Source organism: Varroa jacobsoni, unplaced genomic scaffold (genome assembly GCF_002532875.2).
Source record: "Varroa jacobsoni isolate VJ856 unplaced genomic scaffold, vjacob_1.0 scaffold_112, whole genome shotgun sequence".
NCBI lineage: Eukaryota > Metazoa > Arthropoda > Arachnida > Mesostigmata > Varroidae > Varroa > Varroa jacobsoni.
This window is the reverse complement of record NW_019213014.1, coordinates 17,344-37,654: the sequence shown is the minus strand read 5'-3', so window position 1 is coordinate 37,654 and position 20,311 is coordinate 17,344. Positions and strand designations below refer to the sequence as shown.

Here is a 20,311-nt window from a genome sequence, read left to right as displayed (position 1 = left end):
CATAATGAGTAACTAAACGTTGTATATCGTTACAACTATCATTACCTTGATCATTCTCCAATGACTTAATAAACCAACATACAGATTTCAAAACTAATTTGTTTCCTATTCATAAAGCATATATATCTTAGGCAGGATGTGTAAATCACGCGTACCCATATGGGAAAGTATTCTAATTGGCTTCCTTCACATGCATTAGAAGCCTTTGACTATAACAGGTAACGAACTTTTACCTCTTTTTTGTATCCTCGACGGTATTACTTTTATTTCTCGCGGAGTACCATATAAAACACTGTACCGGACGTTGAGGTCTTAGCAAGGCCACGTTTCGTATACACATAGAAACGCATACTGTGAAAACGTAACCTTTTACTCATTGACCTCGCTCAAGGATAAAATGATTTTTCTACCCATTGTTGTATTGCTCAACTACGGCAATCTCTATTGGTGCGGTAGAATAATTACATATTCTGTGCTCCTACAGTCTGATGCTTTTTGTCATTGACCCGGCTTCTCAAATAGTTTCATCGTTATTGAAAAACTTAAACGTAAGGTCACATAACCTGCGATACGTCTTACTGTTTGCCTGTTTCAGTAATGATATATACTTAACGACAATTCTATCGTAGGAACATTGAACCTGATATTTTTTCAACCGCTTTAATTGCGTTTTTCAAACGCTGGCGTATCGTTAGATGATGAAATGTTGCGAAACACAGTAAATGTTTTACTGTTTGGTCAAAAACTTCGTCGTAGATCTTCTGATCTCTAAATGGTAGTTCAGAATGGCCTAACATATGCCGAATGAGAGATCTCTTTTGCTAGTTCCTGATGATCTGGCGATTGGCAGGCACGAGTTATGATAGCCTCCCCGTTAGTGATCCGTAATCACTGTTGCAGGCCTTTCAGAATTGACATCATCCTTGATGGATTCCTATTCCTATTCCTTTTTGGAAAAAGCTTCACTCAGTCTCTGGTTTCTGCAATAGTTTCAGAACGTCTGCGCGGTTGACATAATATCTTACGCAGGCTCGTTTCTTCATTTGCTTAACAAATTGTTATCTACTAAGACCTGATATTGCATTGATCGCTTTCAAATTTCCCATGTGGCTTACACGATCATCGAGTGGCGCAAAAATTAGGCAACCTATTTTTGGCCAAAGGTGCTTACGAATGCAGTTATTGAAGTGATGAAAGTATAAGTTAGTCTGCTTTATTTCACCACATTATGCATTAGAGCTTTATAGGTCTTTACTACTTTTCTGGTAGAAGTTAGTGACGGATATGTCAGTTATGACAACATATCCTGCTGTCGAGGCTGTACTCGTGATTGTAGCTGTGCGCTCTACCCAGTAGGATTGATTTCAATTTTTTCCTCTTTAATGACCCGCTTTTGATCAACGCAATGTGCAGAGCTATACATTCCCGGCTTTCTGCAGCAAGGGTACTCATATGTTCTAGCCCATTCTTCGCGGTCCGGAAAATGGCACACCATCAGCTGACGTACACCGCTGATAACGTATGAATGGTTTGGATCGCCGCTTTATTTTAACAGAACTGATCACAGTAATTTCGAAGTGGTCCGGCATACGGTACCCCTGTTAAGCTTAAACCTTCAATTATAATCTTAGCTTAAATCTTCCCTGAAACATCCGTACCACCGCAGCCTATCGAAGACTAATCGGTTGATGCGCCACGAATTAGCTCACGGTGGTAAGGGACATTCGGGTTGGCTGATTTGCACCACGGCCTCCGAACTTCGTAATACCAACACAACCGTCCTGCTCACAGGACCTGTGAGCATACCCTTTGTCTTGACAATTGAAATCCCCATCTACGGAAGCACGCAGCGCGCTATGTGCTTCCTCGCATCCCTGCCGTGACTCGACACTCCCTTTTTCTGGGCGCACTTTTGGGAGTTTGTGTAGTCTTGGATAGTTAGAACTATTTCGGCGTAGCTGATTTCTTCGTTTCTATAACGTTTCAGACGTGCCCAGAGTACGCTGAATTCGAACTTGAGCCCTAGCTCACCTATCAACGTTCATTCAACACAAAAACGTCTCCCCGATCGACTAGCAGTGGTAAAAAGAACCGCTCCGGTAAGGGGAAAGGCGTTTGCACAGCTTATCCTTAAAGCTTTCTGGCACTTCTGGCGAGTCGCTCCTACTTCTAAGCTCGTCGCTTGCACATTCTCCCGGATGCGACTCCCAATCAGCCAACCATACAGTCGATAAATTCAGACCATAGATAATGATCAGATCTACTGTTTGCGTATATAATCTTCTGAAATACTCTATAGTGTCACTTCCTGCAGTGTACAGAATAAAGATACTCACTAATCAAGCACGCTTTTAAACAAACATCTGTCAAAGTACTGATAAGGTTACTGGTTAAAGTGAAATATTGCGCATCATAATGTTCGCACTGGATGTTTGAATCGTAATATACCGAAACAAAGCTAAAATTAATCATCGGTCAAATAACGTTTACGGCACATGTTTATTTAAATAATACTTGGGAAAAATATTTAAATACACATGTGTTTACACGCTACCACCTTGTTGAGAACAATCTATGTGTTAAGTTCCTGTTAGCTTGTGGACACACCAACATAGTTGTAGTTGAAAACAAATATTTGAAGCGCTTATAATTATAGATAATCACAAAAATGAGAACGGTTTGGTGGAACTCTAGCGTCTAACAGCGAGTCACCTATCTACTACTGATAATGATGTACGTATTTAAATTCTTTCAACGGCACTATTAGATATAATTTGAGAATCAACGAAGTCATATATATTCAGTTATCTCAAATGCTGTCCTTGACAATGAGCTGATTCGTACTTAGCGGTTGATACTCGAAACGCTTAAGTGTGAGACTGAGGTCGAAACTTAAGTTCCGTTTCAACGTGTTTGCGGTTTGCAAGTAACTTCGATATTCTGAGGATAGACAAAAATCAAACCAGCACAGTTAATTTAAATTACTTTCTATAAAAGCGACCTTGACAAGGTTTTTATTAATGATAGCCTAAGGAAAATATATGTAATGCCGCTATTTCTATATTGTTGGCCAGCTGGCCTAAGTGTGGATCAAAATGCTAGATAGTATCTTGCTTCAAGTTTACTTCTATTTTTGAAACGAAGGAACTTTTTAAAGGAGACCCTATAGCCATTAAAACAGGACGTATCTTGCATATTTGAATTTATTGATTTACAATAAGATCCAAATTATTGCATTTTGCTATTTTATAATAATTACTCACGCATTGTCGACGCGTTCGGTTGTTTCGTATAGTTTTTCGCGGAGTGTACTATCAGCAACCTTCGGTGGCGCTGATACTCTTTGTTGAGAAGCATCTTTCAAAGCATCAAACAATTTTTGTACGTCTGCAACATAATCAAAAGAAACACACAAGCAAAACTAACAGCGAATTAATGATGACCATTAAAAATGTCAAACATACAATCTTCTACTACGCTTAGTTGAAGAAGTGCACAAGATAATAAATGGCACGAGATAATATTAATTCTGCCGTAGCGAATTTGTTGACCTAGTGTAAGGCCGATAATAGGATAATAAAAGGATAGGCGACATGTTAAGTCTCGATCTCAAACTTGAAGACTTTCGAATCACACTCACACGCAGAACGCACAGCAGGTGTAGCTGGGCAACGTCCAGATAGGTCAGTTAATACAGATTGGCAGGAAACGACAAACCTCTCACTTGAACAAGCTGGGTTCATATACGAGTGCGTGTTCAACTCCGTCCTACGTTAAAGGGTATGCTCAAATTTATAAAAAAATATCCGAAAAAAGCTGTTTGGTGGTGAAGGCTTTCCTTAGAAAATACATTTCATCAAATCTTCAACAGGGAATACTAGTACTTCTCAGTGCTTAACGTTTCTATATGCTCGCTTAAGATAGCGACAAGTTGTTGCTTTGTGCTGATTTTTACTAATAGTTTCGTCTTAGTATGTGCTCCTGCTTTGATTTTAACGGATATTTATTCTTAAAATCAGGGATTTTGTTTTTCTCACACACCGTAATTCTATCTGCGACAAATGTATTTTTTTGGGGGTCTACTTGTTGAGTTGCTGCAGATGTTCACTAGAGGTGTCGATTGCCAGTATGTGTATTAAACATCTGTTGCCTACGTACTCATAAGCAACAATGGAGACAGGCCATCATGTGCTACTTGTAACCCAATTACTATTTTCTCCTTACTAAGCAGAATTAAATTGAATATTTCTAATAATCCTAACAACACAAACATGGCAATTTTATCAATAACAAATTCGGTTTTGTAATCGTTAAATTTTCGAATTCACTTCGGAACTGCATAGATCTAATGTTGCACCTGATACCTACTTGATGTCCGAAACCCGTCAAATTAAGTAAGGTATTATTATAATGTGAAGGTTTCCCCGTATTCCCCAACGACCTTCACCGTTTCATATAGTGCTTGACCGAAAGTAAACATATCCAACACTCAATACTCTACCAGACAATAAACATGTAAGCGCAGAACAGTCGTAATTTAAATATAACTGTACTTTTATTAATGCGTCTAAACCGACCGACCTTCTTTCGCCCACGCTGAATCTCTAGTTTTAGATATAATTAGAATGATGCTGATGAAGAGGTTGTGAGCCAGGCTGAAGGTCTTCCTTTCTTCAGAATGATAATTATCAATAAATTTACCGGAAATATTGCTCGCAACTGGGACCAAACCTTGCTGCTAGTGCGATTTTCGGCATTTATAAAGCTAGGAAAAATCTTCATCTTGAACCTTGTCCAAGATTTTATCACGGTTCTCTTGGCTACAAGATGACCCATCGTCTCGAACTATTCAGATTCAAATAGACTTACCGATAAAAGGGCCTTTAAATATATGAAGCTTCCCCGTTTAAACCTTCTTTTCCATTATTTATTATCTTAAAATATTTTCTCACTTATACACTGAACGTTCCTTATGCATAGGATGTTGTGCCATTGAATTAAAAATTGTGGTGTTCTATCTGAAAAGTTTACTTCGGGGTAATTCCTTGTGCCCGTTAAAAGCATTAAATATTTGCTAGTCGCACGTATGCTTGCCAGTAACAGTTCGAAGCGGTACAATTTCGACAAAATATTGCGTCAGATCCAAATTAGAAAAAGTCTGTCAAGTATCGATTGCCAGTGAAGCCATCAACACACTCAATGGATATATCTGCCTCAATAGTTAAACATAAAAAAAATGTGATATGAGAAATCCGCTGATTTAAAGGTACCCTTCGTTTTAATCGACCTCATTTGATTTACTTCAACTGGCCAACTTCAAAGGACAAGGTATCAGAAATTTGCAGAAGCATAATCTTCACCAGATTTTACCTTGTAGTTGATAATCTTGGGATTGGCTGCTGAGATGCTGAAGCTCCTGTATAATATTTCTGAAATAAAATATAATTAATAGTGATTTAGAAATCATTACTGTTGGGTACAACTATGCAGGAGGAGCCTTTCGCTTGTGGAATAGAGTTAACTTGAATGTTCAAATCTTCCCACCATCTTGTCCGTCTTAAGGTCGTCTTGTGTGGATATGCCGAAGGTTTGCCTTACCGCACCTTTAATATCCCTTTGAGTGATCAACTAGTGACTACAACAATCAGCCAACTAATATGGCCGGCTTTATGTTATGACCCCGTAATATTGACGCAGAAGCCCACGCTCATCTTATGAACTTGTAAGCTCGTCTTCTACCGCTCGCGTCATTGTTGCATTAAAAGACACGCCAATAAGTGGGGATGTATTAGGTCGCATAATCAATGGTGTCAATAAAACACGCATACAGCCATTATAATTTAGTCGGCTATTGACAATGTTTTACCTCAAAAACTAGCTAACATCAGTTTAAAATGAATAAGTATTTATTACATGCACAACTGTTTTCAACACCAATAAAAAAAATCAAACAAACACCTTTTCTTCTATATGAAGAAATTCAGGATTGAATTAATATTCATATAAAGACTAGATAATATGTAACATAAAACAATACATTTAGATGATATTAGAGACCAAGACTTTGCACTAAAAGCCCACGTGTGACAAATTTATTTCGATGTTTAAGTATCTAAAAAAACTTCTCCGAAAGTCTACCGTACAGTCCACACCATAGGCCACCATACTCAACAGCAACGGACAATGCACCGAGCTTTGTTATCATTAGATCGAGTGACTCTTCTGAAGTGAACGTACGCTTCTATGTTCGCAATACGCTTACGATAAAACAAATTTCTGCATAAAAATTCCTTGCATTTGCTGTCTAGTCGAAAGACGCTTAGGTGCACGGAGCCTTTAAAGATCCATGGCAGACATTCTTCCTGGTACCACTTCTTGGATAGTATAAAGATCTCAATTATGACTCAGGAACTGGTCTATTGTGCTGCTTTTAAACTATATTTTAAAATTGTCTGATTACCAAAGAAAAAAAATAAAAATAAAGGTCAGCCGGAAAATTCATTGGAAACACGAAGCCGCCGGAACATCTACTTACTATAGTCGTTGAGGTTTATGTCAAGTAAAAGTGTTTCCGTTTTTTCAAATTTAAATAATTATGCGAATATATATATATATATATACATATATATATGCACTTTCTTGGCAAACTACAGGTGTACTTGACTCACCTAACGTTCGGCATCTTCAAAATACCATTGAGTGGATTTGAGAGAAGATATCGATTACACGAGATGTTATTTGTCTATAAAAGTTATAGACACTTCAGCATTCGTTAGTTTCACTGTCAGTTAAAAAGAGCTTTACAAGTCGTACACAGCTGGTCCCTCATTTTTTTGTAGAGCATCTCTGATGTCGATGATACGCGCCATTCTATAAATTAAATATACCGCCAAATAGGCCTAGTATGCTAGATGGCACATTATCTTACCATGGTTAACTATCTATTACAAGAGAACGTCGTAGATGACTACGTTTCAGGTTCTAACTTTAATAGTTGCTCAAAATACATCAAAGTTAGCGCCAAATTACATGATTTTGAAGTTTAATAGGTAATTTAAATTTCCCTCCACACGCCATGTTCGGTTTTGATTTCCTGGCTGTTTCTGTTTCTACATCCGCCCTCTTTTATCGTTGTAGGTTCACTCGGCTACCTCGTGTACGGGTCGGAGAAGTGAAAATACGACAAAATGGTGGGTTTTCTTTAAAATTTTTTTGTGATTGTGTGAGAAAGGTATTTCACGGTAGTGGTATGCATTATCGGTTCCCAAATTTTTCAGAGATAGCAAACTTCGGAACAAAAAACCGATGAATAGACGCTTGTTTAGTCTCGTACTCTTGAAAAAGATTACATGACGCGTTCAGAAAACAAAACTAACTAATAATGGGAAACTATTGTTTCTCATTATTTTGACTTCTGCGTGGCTGTAAGACTTCGGGTGTTTCAATTCCTTCCGAAGTTTTTAAGAAGCCTGTACGGATGGTCACAGAAAGTTAGCTTGTGACATGTATGCCTCATACCGAAGCTATTTAATGAAAACAAAACCTTCTAATTAAGACTAAAGGTACGTCATAAAAGTTGATTCTTCAAAAGTGTGAGAAATTTGTTGACGATCCTCGTACGACTCCCCTCTGAAAATACTCTGATAAGGTTGTATCTGTTCTAGGCATCGCATAAAACATTTAGGATCAAGCAGAAATTAGCGAAGGTGAAAAAGTTGAACCGTCCTGTTCCTCAATGGGCCCGCATGCGAACTGGAAACAGAATTCGGTAAGTTCACGGTTTCCGCAACCTTCAATTGTGTTTCGTAAATAGTTGCTCAATATAATGTGGAAGAACGGTTACAGTTTTTGTTATTAATATGTATGATGAGTACGGTAGCTTCACGAACGAAATAAGTAGAAGTAAAATAAACGAAAACTGCTATTTTTTTTTATTATTATGATCGCATTGCGTAGCTCTATTCATAGTCAACATAGTCTATAAATGTTTTCAATACTCCAGCGTAACCAGGCATAGTTTGCACGAGGTTACTCTATACAGCGATAGTCATAATTGTTGTACGTTGTGTGTTTGAAAATTTTAGCTACAACATCAAGAGGCGTCATTGGCGCCGCACCAAGCTCAAGTTCTAAAAGACTTGACAAATATTGTTCGAGGAACTATTGAGGAATCTTCCCTCCCGAACGAGCTTTGATGGCGGTGATATCGGCGGAAAATAAATGAGCTCTTTGTTTCTCGAAAGACCGTGTTCTATTTACTAGATCTAAGAAACATAATGCGGGCATATATTATTTCGGTACGGTACGATCCTGTCTAGAAGAAAAATAATTTGAAAATAAACCTAAGAGTCTAATCCATATTGAATAGCGTACTAATGAGTTGTTAGTCATACATACGTATACAGTCGGTAATACAGTTGACGCTGTATCGGCGATGAATTAATTCCAGGTTTTTGTGCGAAACTGGTTTTCCTGAATAAAATGCGTTGCTGTTGCCGGTCATCCAATCCTTCTTTAGCAAACGTACCTGCGCAGTATGTCTCAAGTAGTACCATTGAAGCCTATATTAGTTATCAAATTCAAGAGGGTTATCAAAATTCAGAAGGGTAACCGAGACTACTTTACATAGAGAAAAAGTACATGTTGTGGCAATTGGCGTACGCTCCGTTTTCTAGTTAAGTGAATATTGTTGAGGGGAACGGTTCATTAAAGTGAACACCTAATCTTTATAATGGAAATAATATAAGATCAAGTTGTTCTTATTGTATAGAGAAGTACATGCGAGGAAAATATTAACGGGTACCGATCATTCTAGATAATCCACGCAGTCAGCGGATGTTAGACAGGGTAAGCAATTGTGCCTCTTCTGGTGGGCTCAATTTATGCTCTTCTATTTTTTTCCTTGAAAATGTATAGCTATTCGCTCATAGTCGGTGACGGGCTAAGAAACATAATGGGTGCGTTACGGTAACAATGGTGTTGAGTATTGCTTGATGAAGATGCTTTGGTGATCTAGTTTAGAAAAACGGTGCTGAACCCTTAGTACTCGCTATGAAGATCACTGATAAAAAAACATCAAATCAATATTTTTTAAAGTAATGTGTCGTTAAAATATCCCCAGGTAGAGATAATGCCGAGATGTGTATTTTATGCGCACGCGATGTAGCAATATATAAATTTGCATTTTATTTAAAGGTTACTTGAAATTATGCGTTTGTTATGTATAGAGATATACATGAATATCTTACAGCGCATTATACATGAATAATGTGCTCTCTTCAATTATTTTTATTTAGCCGTTGTGTTCTATTTGTTTGGAAATTATAATCTGCGTTGCTCCATGCCGTCTTTAACATGATTCTTGGAATTCTAAATCGGCCCGGAAACTGGCCGCTATATCTAGACGACAAGCTGCGTTCATCATAACGCTGAAAAATTAATGTTTCAAATCAGCAAAGTTATAAGGAAACCGGATAGGTTTACGATTACTGTAGTTAACTAAACTTTAGCCTTTCTAAGTCCTGTATAATTTACCGCGGAAAATTTCAGACTTCTTTCGACATGCCTGTATATGATTTCTTGAGGATTTATACTTAGCTGCGATGAAAGTTCAAGAACGAGTAGCCTGCTAATGTTTGCCATGGAGCACCTATATTAGGACAAATTGAATATACAAAGTTGGTTAGGTCAATGGCTTCGCGATTCGCCAAAGAGACATCCTTTACGATATATATGATCGAATAAGTTTTTTCGCACTTCGGAAGCCAAATACGTCAGTTTTCGATTGTGTTCATCGATATTACACCGATTTCATCAAAAAAAAATAGTCGTCTATTGTTGTATCAGCTGTAATTAGTTATATGTTAGTAATTCTTATGTGATCTGCCCACTAAAACTCATTTTTAGCCAGCACGTTCATATACTCGTTCATCGCAGAGTAAGCACGAAAAATACCAATATAATACCAATATGAACAATTTTAAACCGTTATTCCTCAGCCGGAAATGCTGAGCCCGTTTCCATAAATTCAGGAAGGTCGTCTCTTCGAAATGCATCGGGATATGAGAATATTTTTGCGGGCGAAAGATAAACCTCACTATTTGAAAGAATTTATTGTCATTCCACCACCATGGTACTGATGATTGACTGGACTCTGCTCTCTTTTTTTTGCTTCCGAATTTAATTTTAGAACCGCCTTTAAAAGCTTCCCTGATGTTGGCTTTAGCTGAAATCTCTCTATTTGTGTCACTTCCTAGTTCGATGTTTTCTACAGCCAATTACGTAGCGTGCATCAGCACAAACACTGATTGATGGTAATCTTTGAATTCGTAATGATAAAGTTCATTTTTGTATGCGATCTTAACATGTGGTCAACAATCACCTTAAAAGAAAATCTTTTTAAAATTTAATGCGGCAACGGTACTACTCAGCTTTACTTGCTTTGTCGTTATATCCTTACGGGATAGGCCTGGAGCATCATGAGTATGACACCGTCAGCATGCAAGTGTTGCTACTATTCAATACTGCGTATCTTTAGCTTACGTGCTTCGCTTCCTAGGGCAATAGTGTTCTACTTCCAGTTTGTTTACCCTATTTTATAATTTTTTAGCCATCATGTACAATGGCTGCTTGAGATGAAAATTCATCACCTTTTGCTTTAGTTCTTGCTCTTACTAGGGTGCAATGGGAAGCTTTTCAAGCGCTTGAGTTATATTTAGTCTCAAATTCTCGTTTTTGGGTTAAAAAGCTTTGTGCTGCACTGAGCTACTATCGACTATAGATGAAATGATTTATACTGATACTTAAATCTATGGAAATCGTCTAAGTCGTGTCTGCAGCGTGAACCCGCTAGATTTTATTACAAAGTGAAAAGAATGCTAAATGAAAATGCCTGAAATCAGCCAGTACGGGTGACACTTGTTCGGAAAGCGGGCCGTAAGACTTTAAAGGACAGACAATTAAGCAAAATCTGGCACCAAAAATGCCGCGCTGCGATAACTCTGAAGAAAACAAACTGCAAAGCGGGGGTTGCTGTGTTGTATGAATGTCCTGGTCACTGTGTGAGTTTAATGATTCATTGATTCTGTGTTGAGTGAACGATTTAGTGACTATGTCACTACCCTACCATTCACGTACTGTATACGAAATAGTCCATGCCTGTAGAGCTCAACCATATAATCGCCAAAAGTCCACAGAATTGTAATTGGATCTTTTTTGACAGCCATATCACTGACGAGAAAAGAGTCATCCAACGGTATTAGGTTCAGCATGTTGCGTAGAAAGAGCATCCGACTAGGAAATGAGTTTATGGCAGAGGAGGACGTGGCCAAATCTAACGTCGCTGTAGCAATAAAATCATAACGAATTCGTTTCCTTGTCCTTTTAATGAAGAGAAGGAGCTGAACGAGACACATGCTAAGGGCAAATGATTACGATCCCGCTTGCGAAGAGCACGGCGGCTATTGGCTGTTAGACCTTTGTTTCGAGTTTCACGTCCGGTATCGCCATTGGCATGAAACGAATTACGTCTATGCCCGTGTTCGAACCTAGACCATAACGCATCTCTAAAATGAGCAACCAAATATTAACACACTAGGCTGTCACGACGACCCAGCATGCAATAGAAGGAACCGACGGCGAGCGTTCTTTCGAGGGGGCATAGTGGATCGTACGGGTCGGGTCAACAACAGATCGCAGTTCCCTCCTCACTCACTGTTTCATCACTGCCGCCTTTGATTGATGCTCAGCCAGAGCCGTTTGGTGGATAGCATATGTCGTAGTAGTTTTTCCGATCTCAATTCAACGCATGAATGGAAAGACGGTTGGCAGCCTTCGACGCGGAAAGTTTAATCCTCCTGATGAAACTGTGACTCCGGGCTTTCAAGCAACTGGAGGATTCACCCGACATCAACGACGCGAACTACAATGTTTCATTGAATTTACAGGATGACAACTATGGCAGATTCGAGATTAGAGAGAGACATACTATAGCTGAGTTAGACATAGTCGACTGTTCGGTCTAAAGATGACAATAAGGGTCTTTAACGCTTTGTGATGTACAGATAAAGTCTTAGCACTGCAGGGCCTCGTGATCAAATTGTCTTAAACCAAAGTTCGGGTAGCGGTACAATCATTCTTTCCAAGTTTGGGGAGAATGCGCGTAGAGTTCAGCTGATCAATCGAAACGGATCTGGCAGCCAGTCATCAAGCTTGCAATGCATGTATGGTATAGGTGAAGCGTCAAAAGGTGGCCAAGAGGGTCGTAGCTCTAATCACCTACCTGCATAGGCAGGCATTAGTCATTCAGAAGATGCGGTCAAGGAGATACATTATGGGATTGGGACCCTGCACATCGATTGCAGTTGCGACCGTCAGGAATAGTTAATCCCCAAAATCGATTTTCCCCTAGCGGACCACCGCAAGTTAAACGTGAGCTTAAGATGGCTGGTTTTTTTCTGCAAGGAAACAACGGCGCGCTACATTCGAACAGTACAAACGATGTGTAGTGTGCTTCATTCATCAGCATCCTAAAGCCATTTAGTGCCGAGGCGTAATCGTTGTGGGTCACGCATAGCGATCATTACACGGCCGAGCGCCCGCGAACAGTCACCCTGACGTGACTTCAGCTGGTAGATCTTCTACGAACGATTCGACTATGGTGATAGCGGCATCTGCAGCTTATCTATCAGCACTGGTTGTATCGGCTTATGTTATCTGTGGACCTCCAGTCTGAATATTGTTGAACACCAGAAGAAGCATGTTTAAGTTCGTTAAAACCCGAGTCACATACCCTTGGTTGCAAGAGATTGAGTATTAAATTCTTTAAAGGGGTCCGTGATTTCTACGGGCAAAGGTATCGTATTCGCCTTGCCGGCAGTCTCGACGACGAAACGGGCCTCGAAATGTCTGCTTACGTGCACGAGTTTCAAGTGTATCTATGTTGCAGTTGTCTGCCGGGTAGCACACGGGCCATCCGACATTTAGCTCAAACGCATCGTGGATGGCTCCAAAAGCAAGCTTGTAACTGCCATCGTTTGTATCAACCATTTCCACGACATCGTAAACACTAGGCGCCGCAGCCTGTCGCAGAGCCCTTAATTATGACTGAAAGCCATCTTGGTTGGCTTATCTTTGGATAGCTAGACTTGGTGATATGATTCTTCTAATCCACTCAGTGATTTTACAACTGTGTCAAAGTCTGTACGAAACATCGAGCTTCGATCCACGGTCGCGCCTGTAGTACGGGCTTCTCCGCTATCGATCGCTGATCAACATTTACCATATGGGTAGACAGGACGGATCGTAGATAGCATCCTGACATTTTGCCACAATGTCGATGGTAACTCGTGTCGAGTGACCCTGCACTGTGTACACCAATTAAGAAACGACTCATTGAGTGGACCTGACGTGGACGTTTCGCAAGTGAACTAATGGTAGTGAGGTCCGGTTAGCATCAATATGGTCGGTCACCATTCGCTGCCTCCGGCGGTGACGCACGGCTGAGACTTCAAATCACACGCAGAACGCATTCTTGGCTAAGCTTTTCATAACTAGCTGAATGCTTCATCCTGTACAACCCAGGTTATGATTTGTATAGCAATTGAGAACTGCCATAATCAATACGACGATTTAATAAGGAGAATCTCATGGAGCCGCTAGATGGCTCCAGAATGGACCTTCTTGAATATTCGATTGCGATTGCCACTGTTGTGATGGTTGACAGATAGCCGGCGGTACCGTCTGATGTCACAAACAATAGCTGCTTCCGGTTTTTCTCCTATATTCCCTTTAGAGTACAGAGTACAAATTGTATCTACCTATACAATAATGGACAGAATCGCGTGACATTACTTTACAGGTATTATTGATTTTCGCCTTTTCTAACTAGATCCCATTGAGTAATGAATCATTGAATTATCATGTTTATGTTATATATTTAGTTATTCTATAAATGGAACGGAAGTTTCAGAAACTCGCCCATTTCGGTTTCGTATCATTGGCAAAAAAGCAAACGTCTGCGAGACCTGCCGGTGATTGGTACGGACTCCTGGCCAAAATGTTTTACCAGTTTTTACCCGAAAATTATGTTTGTATAGGTAGGTATCCGGTCGCTCTCAAACGCCGAATTAAGCGCACTTTTTCATAGCTACCAATGCTGTTTTGGAACAATACTATTTATCAAGCAGAACGAGATTTAGGATATTGTCCTGGAGTAACCATGCGAACCCAAGATACGTACTCTTATATTTACCACGCTAAAGTGATATTACTTAGAAACCCACGAATGCAAATATTGCAGCGCCCTTTTTCTCAGCGCTGGTTCATATTGAGTCTCTATGCGTGTATGTAAACCCTATGGTCGACTGTCGCCGCAATTTAATGTACCAAATAGCTGTGCATGGAGCAAACGTCAGTGGTGAATAAATAGCACGGCTTTTAAGTTTCCTTTTACGAGAAGATCTCTACCGTTGACGCAAACATTATTAGCTCTTGGTGACGTACAGGAGAGGGATATGAGTTGGATCAATTGTAGTTGTGATAGAAGGCACCTGCGTCGAGGGTTGATATACCTATACCAGTCACCTGCGGCCGTTGCATGGGATTCTGGGTCGGAACTAGATTATTCAAGCAAGTACCAATGAGTAAATTAGTTTCTTCAAATTATAGGAGGCTAGTTTATTCAACTATAAATAACAGTACGGACTGGGGCGCTGCCCTTTTGTGGGCTTCGCTGAATAAGTTTTCGAAGCTTGAATAAAAGATCTGTCTGGTCTTAAGTGTGGCGATAAATATATATATATCAACATGTTTGGCATAATTACTTTTTCTTATAGTTTTCATTCTTGACTAAGTTTTTAGTTAATAATAATACATAACTAGGAGGTCGCTGGCCAATGAGGTTGAAAACTTAAGTGATGAGTATTAGATTTCCTCGCCCTTCATAGATTCCGTTACTAGGCTCCGTGTCAGCGATGACTTGCTAGCTATTATTTTGCAGGCCAACGTTTGGCTCATCTCGTTAAGAAATCAGCTTGTTAAATCGTGAAAAGTCCAGTTACAATTGTTATTCGTTAGGTTAATGCCTTTCTTCCGTGCCGGAGAAATCGCTGGTGTTCCGCTTTCACTGTCCTGTCTTATATATTATGTTTGTAGCGGTTTGGAAGCCATCGCAGCTCGTCGTCTGCTTTGTTGTGGTAGGTTGAGCGCACGGTTTGTTGACTCCTGACCGAGGCAGCGAAGCAGGAAAAAGAAATCCTGTCCGTCTGCCGGCTCCCTCTGCCATCTGGTCTGTACACTTCATTTTAGTATGTGGAATTTGCAGGATGGTCCGCTTATCACAGTATTGCAACAAGGCCACTCCGCATTGCATTCCCTAGAAACATGCTCTAAAAATCTGCAGCGGTAACATCACTTCGTTGTAACCGCCTGACCGATGCATTCAGAGGATCTGTGACTAATTTTCTGACGTCGGAGTCAGCACGGGATAGATACGCCCACTGGTTAGGCAGTTTGCACCATACACAGTTTGCTAGTACTTGATATTAGCGGAAACCATTGGTCAGTAACATTCTGTGTAGGTTAACTAACCCCAAACTAACTTGACAACTTTAGTTTTCTCAATATCCGTAGAAACCGCACCCGCAGAAGTGTTTTATATCAGATTCCTAATCAGCAGGCGTTTCTTGCCAGAAACGCCTATATGATTTACCAATCATATGTAACCAGGATTTCAGCCTGGAAAGCTCTTTTGCCCTTTCTGTGACCTTTTTTGCTGATTCAAACGTTTTTATTATGAAGGATCTCAGTTCACGTAACGGTCGCATTGCGTCTCGCCAAATTAACGTCATGTTGTAGTTCCTTCAGAAGCACTATAAACGAGATTGCCTCGCCGACACTTTAACATTCTCAAAAAAGCCATGGATTTTTGAAAAGTGGACGGCTTTTTTTGGGGACGCGCCCATAATTTTATCAAAAAGCGTTACATCAAGTCGTAAAATGACCCTTTAAAAAGGCAGCTGACAAAGTCGAAAGCTTTGTAAAAAAAGATTTCCAATCAAAATCAGACCATCTTGTATTATTTTTCGGGCTAGTGTAGAACCCGCTTAGGCCTCTCCTTTGAATTTTTGGCTAACATCTCCGCTTAGATCTTCACCGCACAGCATGAAGGGCCCATGGGGTCGTTTGAGCAGTGAAAGAAGTTTTAGCTTTCGAGAAAGCACAGCGGGCTCTTAATTTGTACAAAAACTACTTCATTGTCTGTTCACAGTTCAGACATTACAACCGCAGACGTTCATCACTTCCTACCACGTAATATTCAGTGTAAGTAGTTTTTTTAGCCAGGGGTTAGTTGATAAATTCTGCAGCCAGCCTCCAAGAACTCCGCACCGGACTGCGGATCAGGACTTTCAGGTATCGTAGTGCTTGGCTTGGCAATGCCTTACATCAGCTCTGCCAAAATACTCATGCAAGCATCATGGTAGGGCACCTGCCAAGGTTTTGCAGGTTTCTGACCTACCCTTCGTCTTTATGTCCAGCACTACAAGGAGCGTCTTTTACATCGAAATCGTATTTTCATCTGCAAAATTCCGCTGTATTGTTGAGGCACTAACCATCCACTACCGAGCTCTATCCTTGGGGGTACCACACAAGCTAGCACAAAATAATTTACTCTATCGTATTTCCAATTCGCGAAAATCTTCAGAAACGCGATGAATTTGAGGCAGTTTTAAAGCGCTTGATTACGCGTGATGGAAGGTGAATCACGTACGATAATGTGTTTATAAAAATGTACTCTACAATCTGCGGTGAATCCCAAAACGGTGCCAAAAAAGATGTCGCTTGAGTTCGGTAGGACTGAAAGAAAGGAGTGATCATGACTTCTAACTGGCTAACAGGTTGCAACAAGTCATTAGGGTAAACAAAAAAGACGTCGTTTCCCACCACAACAACTTCGACTTGCATCCTTAGTTACCGCTTTTAGTAAGAACTGAAAGAACCTGGATAGGAAATTATAGTGCATCGAGCATTACGCGACCGATTTTTGCACAGAATTGCCATCGGCGATGTTAAGTGGTATCTAATCGTAAACCAGGTATCAAAAGAGGGGGCTCTAGAAAAGAAAGCAGAGCTCACGGTCCAACTAGAATTTCATCAAAAGAAGGTTGTGCTGTTCTTTTACACTGGGAATTTTTTTCCTACAGTCTAGCAAGTTGATTGGCGTATTTATTTGGAATGTTTATTTAGACAGGTTACTAAAGAGAAAAGACGCGATAAACGAAGTTAGGTCATCCTGCGCAGCGACAACGCAAAGGTCATACAGGGCAAACATCATCGAAGCTGCCGTCCTAATAGATTTTGTTGCACCCTCCAGATTTTCGGACTTCACACCGATGCATTTTCATTTTTTCCGTTCGGTAGAGAAGGACCTTCGCGGCCTTATCTTTGACACAGATCAACAACTCAAAACATGGCTCGGAAAAGGCAAAACGTGCCACCTTCTGGTCAGTCAGCATGCGTCATTTGGTAAAAATGAGCGAAAGTTGTAAATAATGACGGACTGAACAGAATGTAATAACTTAGTATCAGAGGAATCGAGTGTTTCCTGCCTGTTATAATATACGTACGGACACGCCGTTCCATTCGTCTAATTTATTCTTATATACTGTCACATTTACCGGGTTAATATAGGTTGAAGTACGATATAAGACGTGAAATAGCTTTCGCCATATTTAGAGTGAATTTTTCCAAAGTGTCGAGAAGCTCGTCAACTACACCTCAACGATTTCACTGTTTGACTTGCGAGTACTCCGTCGATATTCCAAGATACAGTAATCACTTCAAAACTCGGAGAAGAACCACATTACTGTAGCCTTTCACTTAGAATTTGCTATGAAAGAAAATTATTAAGGGAAAGTTTTCTTTTAGGTTGATGGATACACAGCCTGTGAGCTCTTGGATGTCTCTTGGTGTCAGCATCTTGGATATATGTATATGCATTGACTAAGTTCATGGTGTCGTCAATAGCCACAGGTATATATTATCCCTATAGTTAAATTTTAGCAAACTAAACTACCAGAATTTCGTTAATAAAACAAAATAAATATTAAACAAAATCTGAAGCTTGGATTGAATTGGAAAGATTGGACGAACTACTTTGATATTATTACTATTTTAATATTGAATAGAACTTAAAAGACATGAAAATTTTGAAATGTATGTTCAGTGAAATATAAGCAAATGCTTACGGTTGAACGCAGTGACACACTGGCTCAAGAAAATCGTGTAATAGCGGGCTCCGTTGATTCATGCTATATAACCAATCAGTGTAACAAAATTTCCAAGATAGATATGGCATTTTAATATATCCCAACACAAGTCGCTGTCATAATAATGCCATTCTTTGAGAGTCTTAAACATACTAACTATGGTGGCCTTAGCTGTTAACTGTTGAGAAATAACGATACCATGACATTAAAATCCTGCATTGACTGATAGTCGCCTCAGGTGTTCTGAATGGCCAAAATTAATTGTGACGGAGAAGGAATCTATAAATATACACCTGGCTATCACTATGCATGCACAGGCACGCCACCATCCAAATAAATTATTTTGACCCGAGTACGTATGGAGCCCACTTATTAAAGCCACATGTTCCCTCCACAAAGTCATATCCACACTAATCGTTTGTCCAGAATTTGTTCGCTTTGTAAGTCCATCAATTATTCTTTTTTGTTTTTCTAGCTATATTGAATATAATTATTTTAAAGGAAAATGGACAATACTGAAGTGGGTCACAAGCGCACACCAACTTGCGACTGAGCTTTTGTAGTTGCTATTATTGAACATATCATCAAATGCCCAATAATGCCAGTGGGTTTCTCTTTTGCTGTAAGCTGAAAGTCACTCTCATTACTCTTATTTCATATTTGAATATTGTCGCAAAATGAAATAATATATGTTTATGTAAACGGCAAGTTCATCACTTCAGTTCCGGTAACACAAGTGGGAAAATGTTGTACTTAATTGCTTTTGTAGCAACGACTTATATTAACAGAATAGTATTTTATGGTCTAGAGTAAATTGTTGTTGCATTGAAAACGATCGCAGGCGAAATGCTGCGACAGGTGTATTAGAACAGAATGAATCATAGTGAGAGGAAGAGCATATTTTTTCAGCAAATGCAGTTTCTAAAAGCCATTTTTTCTTGATATATAACGAGCTCACTTTAAGTAATTACGTTACTTAGTTATTAGTGACGCACCTTTGAGGATTTTATATTTGAATGCCAACATATGCCTAAAAACCTGGTTTACTAAAGCGCTCGAATCTTACGCTAGTGATGCACTTTCTTCAAAGTCGCATAAAGAATTTAATAAAGATATGTCAGTGCTATGTAACTCATAGGTTCTTAATGGGCGTATTAGTTAAATATTTTAGCTTATTATAAGAAAAAGATCGTTGACATGCTTTGTTGTTAAAATACTAGTGGGCAAGCCCGCTTATCAATGTAATTTTTTGTATTCCACCCCCAGTAAAGACTTTGTCAACGCTTGGAAGAATCATATGCAGCAGACGGAGGCAAGTGTATAATAAAAGAATATTTCGTGCCTCCTGTTGCTATCGGGGCATTCAGTTTAAGATATTAGGATGATTTCAAAGCAAAGAGGAAAGGTCCCTAAAAGGTCTTACCTTAGCTTTCAGATATTCCTGGGATACTCCAAATATTTGCCAGAAACTGAAAATATAGTTAATAGTCATATATGTCATTGTAAATTCGAATCTTGGTCGCATGGTGTCTTCTCAGTCATGTCGGACACATTTTCTTCAGAGGTGTGGAAACGACAAATCCTTAAAATTAGAAAAACCTGCAAATCAGTTTTCAGCGTTCAGCTTGTGAATCTAACGACAAATGCCGCTCATAACCATTACCCTATTTAGGGCTGTCTCGTGCATGCAGATAGAACTCATTTTGCTTACGGCATTTAGACTTTTCAACGGAATCTTCTGTGGATGTTTAGGTTTGATAAACCTAGAGCTTCGTCGGTTAAGTAATACTAGCTCCAACATGGAAGTACAATCTTTATAGCATTAGCCTAATAGAAAATTGCTTGGCGAGAAACAGAAACAAATGCCAATCAAAACTACTGATATATTCAGTTACGTCTATTCAGTAAATTCGTTCAAAAGCTTAACATATATACAGGAGATCTTCGGTCAAGCCTTCATCGTGTTTGTGTTTGAGAAAATAAGAGTAAATAATTTTAGAAATCGTGTTTTTACTTGAAAATATTAGTAGCTATATACATACTAT

General features: G+C 39.5%; 2 protein-coding genes across 6 annotated transcripts; one reads left to right on the top strand and one right to left on the bottom strand.

The window, feature by feature from the left end:
* Nucleotides 1–2,480: 2,480 nt before the first annotated feature.
* On the bottom strand, nt 2,481–15,339 carry LOC111266244 (uncharacterized). 5 transcript variants are annotated; one of them, XR_002683975.2, is made up of 6 exons: nt 11,137–15,339; nt 9,535–9,649; nt 8,398–8,527; nt 5,371–5,429; nt 3,264–3,387; nt 2,481–2,940 (listed from the first exon to the last, which is right to left on the bottom strand). XR_002683975.2 is itself a non-coding variant. In XM_022843573.2 (5 exons), the coding sequence occupies exons 1-5, from the start codon at nt 11,412–11,414 to the stop codon at nt 2,868–2,870; spliced, it is 675 nt and encodes a 224-aa protein (XP_022699308.1). In that variant the 5' UTR covers nt 11,415–12,074; the 3' UTR covers nt 2,481–2,867. The 5 variants fall into 5 exon arrangements, 4 of the variants coding, with proteins under 4 accessions (XP_022699308.1, XP_022699328.1, XP_022699319.1 ...); XM_022843573.2 differs by lacking the exon at nt 9,535–9,649 and having other exon boundaries at nt 11,126–12,074; XM_022843593.2 differs by lacking the exon at nt 9,535–9,649 and having other exon boundaries at nt 8,398–8,540; nt 11,126–11,501.
* Nucleotides 7,037–8,242, top strand: RpL39 (ribosomal protein L39). The gene is made up of 3 exons (XM_086970843.1): nt 7,037–7,190; nt 7,665–7,768; nt 8,085–8,242. The coding sequence occupies exons 1-3, from the start codon at nt 7,188–7,190 to the stop codon at nt 8,131–8,133; spliced, it is 156 nt and encodes a 51-aa protein (XP_086826969.1). The 5' UTR covers nt 7,037–7,187; the 3' UTR covers nt 8,134–8,242.
* Nucleotides 15,340–20,311: the final 4,972 nt, after the last annotated feature.

What these genes read in the sequence shown, in the direction of transcription:
- RpL39 (XM_086970843.1), top strand. An exon ending in CGAACTGGAAACAGAATTCG is followed by an intron (nt 7,769 to 8,084) that starts GTAAGTTCACGG and finishes TGAAAATTTTAG; the next exon opens with CTACAACATCAAGAGGCGTC.
- LOC111266244 (XM_022843573.2), bottom strand. Translation starts at nt 11,414, where the DNA reads ATGTGTCTCGTTCAGCTCCTTCTCTTCATTAAAAGGACAAGGAAACGA. An exon ending in CTGTATTACCGACTGTATAC is followed by an intron (nt 5,430 to 8,397) that starts GTATGTATGACT and finishes ATTTTATTTCAG; the next exon opens with AAATATTATACAGGAGCTTC. An exon ending in ACCGAACGCGTCGACAATGC is followed by an intron (nt 2,941 to 3,263) that starts GTGAGTAATTAT and finishes GTCTATCCTCAG; the next exon opens with AATATCGAAGTTACTTGCAA.